This window comes from Podarcis melisellensis (genome assembly GCF_964234715.1).
Source record: "Podarcis melisellensis genome assembly, chromosome: 7".
Taxonomy (NCBI): domain Eukaryota; kingdom Metazoa; phylum Chordata; class Lepidosauria; order Squamata; family Lacertidae; genus Podarcis; species Podarcis melisellensis.
In genome coordinates, this window is record NC_138539.1 from 66,673,463 (window position 1) to 66,684,946 (window position 11,484).

An 11,484-nucleotide genomic window follows, 5' to 3' on the forward strand; every position below is an offset into this window, starting at 1 on the left:
AAGAAATTCCGATGAAAGAAGAATGGCAGACGAAATTAATGGACTATGCAGAATTGGACGAAATGACAGGAAGGATTTGAAACCTGCGGGACCAGAGATTTACAGAAGAATGGAAGAAGTATATGAATTATTTGAACAACAACTGTAATCAACAAATGACGCTAGTAGGACTACAAGACGTTTTGTAAGGAGAAATATACGAAGTGTTACAAAGTAGAAAAAGATAGAGATATTGGTTATGAGTTTGAAATGTAATAGGGAAGATAAGAAATGCATACGGAGAGATTAGATGGGAAAATTTCCAGACAGGATTGATGGAAGTCAAAAATTTGAGTAAGATGTAAAAGTATGTTTAATTACTGTTGAAAATGATATGTTAAAAAAACTAATAAAAAATTATATATATAAGAAGATGCTCTAGCTGAAAATGAAGATGTCTCTTCTGCAGCCTCATCTGCCTTTTCCAAGTCAAACCGAGACCAATTTCCTACATTATAGGGGGTTGGACTAGATGACCCCCTAGGCGTCTATGATGCCATCAAGCACAAACAGTTTTCAGGAAAACTGCTTTTGAGAAATGTTCATGTAACAAAGCAACCAGATGGAAGCTTCTACTATGTGCAACTGACCCTGAAGTCTTCAGCGTATAGAAATTTGTATTGAAGATCCATCCATGCTCCAAGTACTAAGGTACCATGGTTATCGTCAAGTGCATTTTAATGTTAAAAAGAAAAAGGTGCTCAAAAGTCCCTGAGGTGGGTAATTTTAGCAGCACAATTCTCATTTCAGATTAAATGCTTGTTCGCAAACGTCTACCTTATTCCAAACTCTAATAAGAAGCTACAGCAAAGTATGCATTTTAAAGTCTGGTTCGCCACGGTCATATTCATCTCCATCTAATTTTTAAAGAATAATTTAAGCTGGATGGGTGAAGCTAAGAGATTATCATATTTTTACGCAGAAACAGAAGTTTATAACCTGAGTTCAAGAAGCAAATATGACTGTACACCACTCACATGGTTTCTGGTAGTAATTCTGCAAAGCCCAACCCAACTGCTCCCCAGTTAAGAGTAAGAGGCTTATAATGGAGCTATGAATGCTTATCAAATGCTGCTCATCCACCAACAAACCAATCCAACCACAAGGCTGGTTAAAAAGTTATGGTTAAGTTAAGCTGCAGTATTTCAAACACTGCCTCTCCTTAAAGTAAAGCAAAAAACCAAACACATCTCGTCTAAAACACCAATACACAGTGTTAGAAACTGAAACACACACACTCTCTCTCTATATATACAGTCATACCTCGGGTTACAGCCACTTCAGGTTTGCATTTTTTCAGGTTACGCACCCGCCAAAACCCGGAAGTACCAGAACAGGTTACTTCTGGGTTTTGGTGGTCGTGCATTTGTGGAAGCGCAAAATTGCGCTTTGCACATGTGCAGAAGTGCCAAATCGCAACTCGCGCATGTGCAGACGCGCCGCTGCGGGTTGCGAACGTGCATCCCACACGGATCACGTTCGCAACCCAAGCATCCATTGTGTTTGTGTGTATAATTGCCAAATCATGCCTTAAGCTTGGGTTAAAAATGAATGTCTAGGTGACCTGTTTTTGTTTTGCAGTGGACATTATTATTATTATTATTATTATTATTATTATTATTATTACTACTACTACCATAGAGTTATCAAAATTTTCAAAAGTAGGGAGTCTGTGGCTTGCTTTTGGAAAACAGGTGGTCCTCAGTAATTAGCTAATTGGGAACCAATGAACTAGATACTGTATTTTTTGCTCGATAAGACTCACTTTTTCCCTCCTAAAAAGTAAGGAGAAATGTGTGTGCGTCTTATGGAGCAAATGCAGGCTGTGCGGCTATCCCAGAAGCCAGAACAGCAAGAGGGATTGCTGCTTTCACTGCGCAGCGATCCCTCTTGCTGTTCTGGCTTCTGAGATTCAGAATTTTTTTTTCTTGCTTTCCTCCTCCAAAAACTAGGTGCGTCTTGTGGTCTGGTGCGTCTTATAGAGCGGAAAATACTGTAATTAAATGTAAGGAACAGGATTCCATGCTGTTCCTCCTTGAAACCAATGGGAAGTCTTTTTCAGTTAGGTATCAATAAGCATTACCACATCAGAGCTTCTGACTCAGATGTTACGCCCGCAAGGTAACTCTTGTCGACTTCAGGAACACTTTCAGGGAACTTCCCCTACGCTGCGCGTGGAAGAGTCAAAACACCTGCACGGAAAAGAGCAGCAGCACAATTTCTGACGGAGCAAAGGTGAGAAGTGTCAAGAAGAGAATAGATGCATCAGGACGAGAAGTTGGATATTGTAGTTGAGAGCGCTCATGCTACATGAAGCAGACTTGACATTTATTGTGACAGAGGCTTCCACGGTGCTAAAATACAGGGTACTGCTAGTGACTGCGCACTCAACGTTGGAATTTAAGAGGGCGCCTTGCCGAAAGGCTTTCTACCACACATCCAAGCATAATGCTGCAGGACAGAGAGGGAAGCAGTTAACATCTAACAAACTTGCCTACCAGCTACCGAAAACACAGCAGGCGGGCAGCGAGGCACCGGCTCAATAAATACATGAAGTCGCTTGTGAAACATGAAGCCATTTATCCCTAGGGCTGTGGTTTTCAACCAGTGTGCCGTGGCACCCTGGGGTGCCTTGAAGGATGGTCAGGGGTGCCACGGGTAATACAGGCCCCTGGCCCTCTTCCCTCCCTCCTCTGGTGCCCTCTCGTGTCCCTGCCTCCCAAAGGATTGCACGACTGTTTGTTGCAGCAGCCCCAAGCTCTGCAGACGAATGATGCCGCTGGGGCTGGCCAGGGGTGCTGGTTGCCAGGAGCTGAGGCAGCCTCGCAAGCAAGTAGGTGAGGGAGCGCAGCCAGCCAGTCCGCCAGCCCTTGCTGTTGGGAATGGACAGACAAATGGGAGGTCGGGTAGGCAGGTAGGCCTTGTCTTCCTTGTGCTTGCCGTGTGCAAGGCCTGCCTGGGAGCTAAGTGCCCAGTGCTGAATGGGAACCTTTGCACCATGCAAGCCCAACACTGCCCACTGTTGCCACTGGGCCAATAAGGCTGGGGGCATCCTCTTCCCAGGCCCCTGTGGGGCAGTGTGAAAAGGCACCTCTCTCGAGAGGCAACTCAGAGACCAGGGGGGAGTAGAACCGGATGCCCAGAAGACTCCCAAGGAGAAGGGAAAGGTGGCTGAAGGATAACTCCACAAGAGAGGGTTTCGAAAAGAGGTGAGGGGCAAGCTATGCAGGCAAGGGGTGACGTAACTGGGTTCCTGAGCCCCACAGGGGTGTCGCAGAAAGAAGGGAGTTGGTCAAGGGAGCCGGGGACTCAAAAAGTTTGAAATTCTCCGCCTTTCGGGAAAGGGCTCCTCCACCTCTTCCAATCTATCCAACAATACAGAGTATCAGACTAGCATGTATTTTGATACTCCTCTACATGCTTCAGGTTCACCTACCGACAGTCCCAGCTCTGCTACTTTTATTTCAAAATCTATCAGCTTAATACCCACGCAAATAAAATAGAGGGAGGAACAACACGGAAATCAAACACATAAGGAAGGTGTGTGGTTTAATTCTTTCTCTTTTGACATCACCCATTCTGGCTGAGAGGATGTTGTCTGACTGGGCGACTTCAGTAGATTTTTCCATGACACATAAACCCATTGAAGATTTCATAATTAAGTCACGCCTTCCTGAAAAAATTACAAATTTCAAAAGTGGGGGAGGGGGAGAGGAGGAGAAAAGCCTGCCCACCTTGTGAAAAACAAGACAGTTTTTAACAAAACAGTACTTCCGAGTTTTCACACTTTGAAACTTCAATGAAATCTACAATATAAGGCATGGCATGTATTATGCGGGCACTGACTATAAATAGATTTCACAATGGAAAGTTAAGCTTTGATGAGCCCATTTCTGCTGCAAACATTACAGAGCTTGCAGAAGCCTGCAGGTTAACTTGCACATCCCTCTCTTCACTCCCCAAAGCAGAACAGTTCGTTCTAAGCATTAAAAACCAACTCATTTTTGCGGGGAAAGAAACCCACAACAACCCAGGATTAAGATTCAAGAACAAAACTGAAAAGCTCCTCAAATAAAACACTATCATTACAAGCTTTATTACTATAACATTTTCCATTCTTGCATGTACCAGATGTTAAAAGTTCGGGTTCAGTAACTGGGAATGTGTATGTTATAGGTAAGGAGAGTTGCACGGTTAATGTGCATAAACACCTGGGCATTGTGCACATAATCCATCTGTGAAGATTATACACATTCCCCGGCCTCTCTCTCTCTCTCTCTTAATTTCTATACTGTCTTTCATCCAAAGATCACAGGGCAGTTTAAATATAAAAAACACAATACATACCATAATAACAAACAAGAACAATAACCCCCCCACAAAGTTATATGCATACCTGCCAACATATGTTGGGGAATGCCCTTTCAACAGGATTTTGTACATTCTCCAGGCATTGTGCATAATTACCTCAACATATACTCATTCATGGACTATGCCAATGAAACGAAATAAAGAGTGCTAAGATTATTTTAAGACTGTCTGAACAGTGCACGTTTACTCAGCTCCCAATATGTCAATGAGTCTTACTCTCAGGAAATTATGCATGGGTCAAAAGACTTAGATGTGTGCTCTCAGGTTTCTCCTTTAATTGCTTCTCATTCTCCAAGTACTGTATGAACCTTCATCTACCATCAGCAAGGGGGTTAGGAAGCCACAGAAAAGTAATTTCAAAACAGCTAAGCCTAACTTCCAATCACTGATGGGAGAGGCAATTCAACAGGCACATATATGAATGAATTGCCAGTTTATTTGAAACAGATAGTTAATTGCTCTCTTAATATTTGTGTGTATTTCTTTAAAACCCATGCTATGCTTGCCCTAGAGCAGGGGTAGGCAACCCAAGGCCTGTGGGCCGGATGCGGCCCAATTGAATTGCCTTCTCAATCCAGCCCGCGGATGGTCCAGGAATCACCGTGTTATAACATGAGTGTGGGCTAAACCACAGAGCCTAGCACTTGCCGATAAGAAGGTCAGCGGTTCGAATCCCCACGACGGGGTTGCTCGGTCCCAGCTCCTGCCAACCTAACAGAAAGCACATCAAAGTGCAAGTAGATAAATAGGTACCGCTCGGGCGGGAAGGTAAACGGCGTTTCCGTGTGCTGCTCTGGTTCGCCAGAAGCAGCTTTGTCATGCTGGCCACATGACCCGGAAGCTGTACACCGGCTCCCTCGGCCAATAAAGCGAGATGAGCGCCGCAACCCCAGAGTCGGTCACGACTGGACCTAATGGTCAGGGGTCCCTTTACGTTTTGAATGTGCCCTTTTATTTAAAATGCATCTCTGGGTTATTTGTGGGGCCTGCCTGGTGTTTTTACATGAGTAGAATGTGTACTTTTATTTAAAATGCATATCTGGGTTATTTGTGTGGCATAGGAATTCGTTCATTTTTTTTCCTTCAAAATATAGTCCGGCCCACCGCATGGTCTGAGGGATGGTGGACCGGCCCACGGCTGAAAAAGGTTGCTGACCCCTGCCCTAGAGTACTTGTATTCCTCACTCCACATCCCCCCCCCCCAAAAAACCACCAGTGGAGTCTTACTTAAAATCTAGCGAATTACCTCCAGCCACAACTTTAAAATCCTGCTTGGAAATACCTAACGGCAAACAATAATTTGCAGCAAATTCTTTGTAGAGCAAGCAAGGGAATAAAAAAAGAGAAAGAAACCAAAAACGCTGCACACACAAGCCCCTGGGAAGCAGATATTTTAAGCAAGTTGTAAATGGGCCAGTTAAACAGCATCACCTCCACATAGAAGACTCAAATAAGAACAGGGCTTATGAACCTTCAATACACAGGTAGAGGGAATTTTGGCAGGTACAGTTACTGAAATCCAAGCTTTTTAGTACTTCAAAAGAGCACTGCCTGGATGAACTGCTTTGCGTCAGCTACCCCTACCTGCAGCCAAGGTTCCCTCTACAAGGTTTGAAAATACATGAAGGCAGTGTCAGAAACTCAGATATATAAGCTAATCGCCAAATTGCACGTTAAACTTAGGTTACAGTTACCACAACGGAATGTATACGTGCCTTTTTGGTGGTTTTTTTGGGCAATGACATTTATTATTAATTTCATTTCTATTATTAATTTCATTTATATTTTAAAGGAAAACCCCCTCAAAAGTGGTTTATACCACATTCAAAATCAAATGAAACAATCCAGACTAACAAAAATTCAAGCTTTAAGCAAAATATTTCAGGTGCTTCTCTAAGTGACATTTGGTTTTCCCCATATTTATGTACCTACTTAATTTATAGAGCTTAATTTGCAGAAGGACTCTAGGAAGCCAGTCTGGTGCAGTGGTGCAGTAACAGCCTAACCTATCTCACATGGTCGCTGTAGGGGTTAACGGAGGAGGGGAATGAACCACATGCTCCTTGGAGGAAAAAGTGGGATATACCGTAATTGCAACAAATGAGCTCTTCTGATTACCTGCTTAAGAAAGCTGAAGGGGCCAGCCAGATGGAGATGTCAGTTGCCAACCTGACATCCAGTGAGCTCCATGTGGTCGCAACTGGAACTGCGCCAGTCGCAAAACGCACCTGGCGCCTGGCTAAATTCAAACATGGCACCAAGGTAGTGAACATCCATTCATAACCCAGTTGATTTAACATGCTCAATTTAGGTTATTTTCGTTTCTGTGTATTTGCCCAGCTATCTTCTCTTCTCCCCCAGGGCTCAAGTTGGCAAGTCTTTAAGAGGCAAAGGATTTTACATACTGCACAAAAAATAATAATCACATTCAAATCTACAATAGCTACTAAGATAGCTTGCAAACACAACTGCTTATTATCACACCATGATTGTGACAATTGCTAGAGGAGAATTATTTGCATGACAGTGGGAGCATGCCTGTTTACAGGCAACAACCTTGCAAGGTAGATTAGTCTGAGAAGGCTGGTCCAAGGTCACCCAGTGAGCTTCCCTGCTAAGCAGCTATTTGAACCTGGGTGTCTCGAGTCTTAGTTCCACTGACTCTCATTACTTTCAATTGACCTTCACCAGCTTCATCCACCCCTTACGTTACAAGACTACAACTCCCATCATCCCCATCTATTGGTTACATTAGCTGGGATTGATGGGAGTTGGAGTCCAAAAGATATGGACGTCATCAGGATGAGAAATGCTGCATTAAAAATAATAATAATAATGCAGATTACAAAATAGCCAGTACGTACTTGTACCTGCTTACGAAGAGAAGCAGTAACATGCAGGGCCATTTTTAGATTTCAAATGTATGGATTCTATCCGTGCCATTCACACAATAGAAACTTGGACCCAAGGCTGTCTTCAGCTCCTGTTCCTCTACAACTATTCTCGGCCTACATAGACCAGCAAAACATTTCCTTAAAAGCTGGCTTATACAACTGTTACGCATTCAAGCTGAAGACAGCTCAGCCAGGGTCTCGTTTGGCCACCTGTCCAGGATAGCAAATGGTAGGAATGGTGATTGAACATCAGGGAGCTCACAAGACGGACATAAAGGGGCTGTCGGGCTACATTTGGCTTCTGCCATATCAGGCCTGCATGACAGTCAAAGAAAGCAAAGCGTATTTAAAACATGAAATGGAAAAGCTGAAAAAAATGCATCTGTCTGGAGACAGCTCAGCTCACTCAGGTGGGTCCAGGCTTTGCAGCTTTCCCACATTTTGTACGGAACAAGCAATACAAGGAAAGAGAGCTTCACCCAAAAGGAAACACAGGGCATCCAATTTAACCCTGAAACTACAGCGCCTTAACAGAAAGATCAATTATGGCACAGCCCAGGGCTGCTCCTCCTCTCATCCGAAAGGTCATTCAAAGCATGACTCACCTTCCTATGTGCACATTTTCAAGCAGTAAAGGAAATCTATATGGCAGCTAAACATGCAACACTAATATAAATGTTGTTGACAAGACAGGGACTTTCGGGTGCTGTTATTGACCAAGTCCAGGCACCAAGACAAACGCCTGCCTTCAGTCTATATTGAGAAGCCAATCTTAAACCATGCTGTGTAGATAAATCTCATAGACTTCATTGGACTTGCTCCCACAACTATGTAAAGAAACACAATCCCACACATATATCATGGAGTCCACTGGTTGAACAGACTCTGGAACTAGGCCTTAGATCTAGACGCCCACCCCATTACAAATAGGTAGAGAACCATACATTGTGTACTCAGCAGATTACGACATGTGATATTTCATTAATATACCGTACATGCAAATTTGCCCTGGAAAAATGATGACAATTATTGTTAAGAGGAGATAACCCCCTCTTTCCATCTGGCAAGACTCAGCGTTTTTATTTTTGCAGGTACTTGAAAAATAGCCACTTGATCCTATCATAGGTAGCTGAACAAAACAGCTAAAAAGCACAATGATGCCTCTGTGCGTAGCTTTTTTAAGGTGAACAGAGAAGGGGGAGAAAATGCTTTACACAATGGTATGATTCCAAGCATGTTTACGTGGAAGCAAAACCCAGCAATTTCAAAGGACCTCACCTCCAGCGTATACGTATATTGTGTATATTGTTTTAAGACTGTAGCATAAAGGATGACCCAGAGGACAACCTTTCCATGTTAGCCTGAAGTACCTGAAGAGCACTTAAGCAGCAAACAGCTTTCAAGGTGAGCTGAGCTAGTTTCCAACAGGTCCTCCCCAAACACACCTTTTGCAACTCTTACCTCCCCCTCTCCAAGGCCCTTACCCAGCTATAAAACAGACTGGGGAAAATGACTCTAGATTCAGGTAGGTAGCCTTGTTGGTCTGACGCAGTAAAAATATATTTTTAAAAATTGTCCAGTAGCACCTTAGAGACCAACTAAGTTTGTTCTTGGCATGAGCTTTCGTGTGCATGCACACTTCTTCAGATAAAATGACTGGGGGAAATGACTGGATGGTGTCAGAAGCCCAAAACTTCTGACCTCCACTGGAAAGTTCCCAAAGCATGACAATGCCAAGGCCGGGAAGTATTTGCCACCACTGTGCGTTGCAAGATGTGATCACACCCCTCTCCCCAAACCTCCCACACACAGGCCTTTAATTCATGCATAGCTTGCTCACTCCATCAATTAACCTGCAGGTAGGGATCAGAGACCAGAGTATAAGATCCAGTTCCACCTCACATTTTCTCCATTTCTGCAGCAGACCCTCATTTCTGAGGAAGCGCACCAAGGGTGTAGTAGGTTGGATGGCATCCACACTGTCCTGTGAACACGAAAACAAGCGTGCGGGCCTTTCACACACCCACACCCCTTCATACATAATTCCTTCCTCACCCACCTGCATAGAAGCGGATGAGGCAGCCGGTCTCCGAGTCCATGCCCTCCTCCTGCACCCGCCACAGGTCCCGGAATCCCAGCTGCGAGAGGTAGTCGTTTTGGACCTGCAAGGGCTGCTCGTGAGGCTCCAGCCGGCGGGCGGTCTCCCCGTGCAGCTGCACGTACAAGGCCGGAGGCTGCGGCGGGGAGGAGGCGGCGGCGGCGGCATCCCCGGCGGAAGAGGGATCCCCTCCCGGCGCCTTCCCCGCGCCGGGGGACTCCCCCGCGGCTCGGCCCCCCCGGGGGTTCTCCGCGTGCGCCGACGGCAGGCGGGCCCGGCGGCTCCGGCCAGGCCCCGATCCGGCCCCTTCCCCCTCCGCCGTTGCTGGCCCAGGAGGAGGAGGAGGGTCCGCCTCTAACTCCTCCGACGAAGACGAGGAGCCGCCGCCGCCGCTGTAGGCATCCAGCCGGTCCGAGGTGCTCTCCGCGCTGGGGCTGAAGCTCTCCGTGTCCGAGCCCCCCAGGAGGGACGGGCAGGAGAGCGGCGGGCCCGATAGGTAGAGCTGCGCAGGTGGCGGAGGAGGAAAGGCCCGCCCGGGGCTGCAGTCGGAGGGCGACAGGCAGGGGCGGCCACCTGCGCGGCCGTTCTCCCCGCCGCCGAGAGCTAAGCGCCCCGGTCGGGGAGCCGCCTCACCGCCGCCCCCCAAACCGCTGGGGGTCCCCCGACGGTTTCGCGGCCTCCTCCCGGCCGGTATCGGGGTCAGGCTGCCAGCTGGGGAAGTCGAAGCCTCCGCGGGGCCGGGCAGCGCCTCTTCTGCTCCCCCGGGCTCGGCGGACGGGTCTGCCGCAAAATCGCCGTCCATTTCTCCTTCATCCTCCTCCTCTTCTTCGTCCTCTTCCTCCCCGTCTTCTTCATGGGGGCCGCGCGCCTCTGCGGTGGTTGCTGCCGCCGCCGCCGCCTTCCCCAAGACCCGGACGGCGCTGCTGCCCGCTCCACGGTGCCCGAGCTGCAACAACCGCGACGCTACCTCGGCCGCCGTCGTCTCCAGGGTGCAAAGCACCGGCCGCAGGTAGCAGCCGCCGCCGCCCCCTCGCTGCTGGTGATGGTGGTGGTAGTAGTAGACATGGACGCATCCCCGCTGGAGGTCCCGTCGCACCCAGTCCCGCTCCGGCGGCTGCAGAGGCTGGAGCTGCCGGGGCGGCTTGGGCAGCAGGAGCAGCGCCTTCCGATCCAGGCTGCGGGTGCCCAGCGAGGCGGCAGCAGCAGCGGCGGCGGCGGCGGCCGAGGAGGAAGACGACGACGACGACGAGGAGGCGGCGGCCGAGAGGTTCCTTTTCAGCCTGCCCCTCCGCAGCAGAAGCGAGTTGGCGCCGCCGCTGCTGGGGACGGCCGCCGCTGCCGGAGTCCCGTTGGCCGCCAGCGTGAGGGAAGCCGCGCCGCCGCCGCCAGCCGCGGCCCCTCGCCTCCTTCGCCGCTGCGGGCCGCCCCCGGCTACACCCTCTGCTGCTGCTGCTGCGACAGCAACGGCTGCTGCTGCCTCGCCGCTTCTCAGCGGGCCGGGTCCTCCGCCCTCCGTGCCGGCCTGGCCCGCGTAGCCGGGCCGCTCCCGCTTGCCGGCCGTCGGGGCCGCTGCCCTGCTCCCGCGCTGAGGTTGCTGCGCAGGTTCCATTGTGGAACGCGGAGACACGCCGCGTTCCAAAGCGGCGGGCGGGGGGCGGGGGGGCGCGATTATGTAGCAACTGCGAACATTCCGTCGCTGTCGCCGCGTTCCATTCGGCTCAAGCCCGCCGCCGCCGCCGCGCAGCTGCTGCCAGCGCCATTAGGGACTGGAGGGTGGGGGGAGGATCAGGAGCAGCAGCAGCAGCAAGTAAGCAGCCACCGCCTCCTCCCACCCGGCCCGGCCTCCACTTCGGAGGCTCCTTATGAATATTAATTGCAGCAGGCCTCGTCGGAGCGGCGCGATTTTTCGTCTCTTGCACCCCGCCTCCCAGTTCCCTCTATTAGCAACGCCTTCTCAATATTCATGAGGAGGGGGGGTGACGCCATCCCTCGTGAGGTAGCAGGGGGCGGGGCTCCGGCGATAAACAAAACGTGACAACCTGCGCCGCTTTTCTCCCTTTTACCCACCCACCCACGAGGAGG

At 49.0% G+C, this 11,484-nt stretch overlaps 1 protein-coding gene across 4 annotated transcripts in view; it reads right to left on the minus strand.

The window, feature by feature from the left end:
* PHLPP1 (PH domain and leucine rich repeat protein phosphatase 1) overlaps nucleotides 1-11,194 on the minus strand; it is a 165,320-nt gene extending 154,126 nt beyond the window's left edge. For all 4 annotated transcript variants that reach the window (XR_014170161.1, XR_014170162.1, XR_014170163.1 and 1 more), the window contains exon 1: nucleotides 9,364-11,194. Coding sequence is in view for 1 of the 4 variants with exons in the window: in XM_081918147.1 (XP_081774273.1) it covers nucleotides 9,364-11,011 (1,648 nt within the window). In the remaining 3 variants the exon portion in view is untranslated. The remainder of the gene's footprint in view (nucleotides 1-9,363) is intronic.
* Between the last annotated feature and the right edge of the window lie 290 nt (nucleotides 11,195-11,484).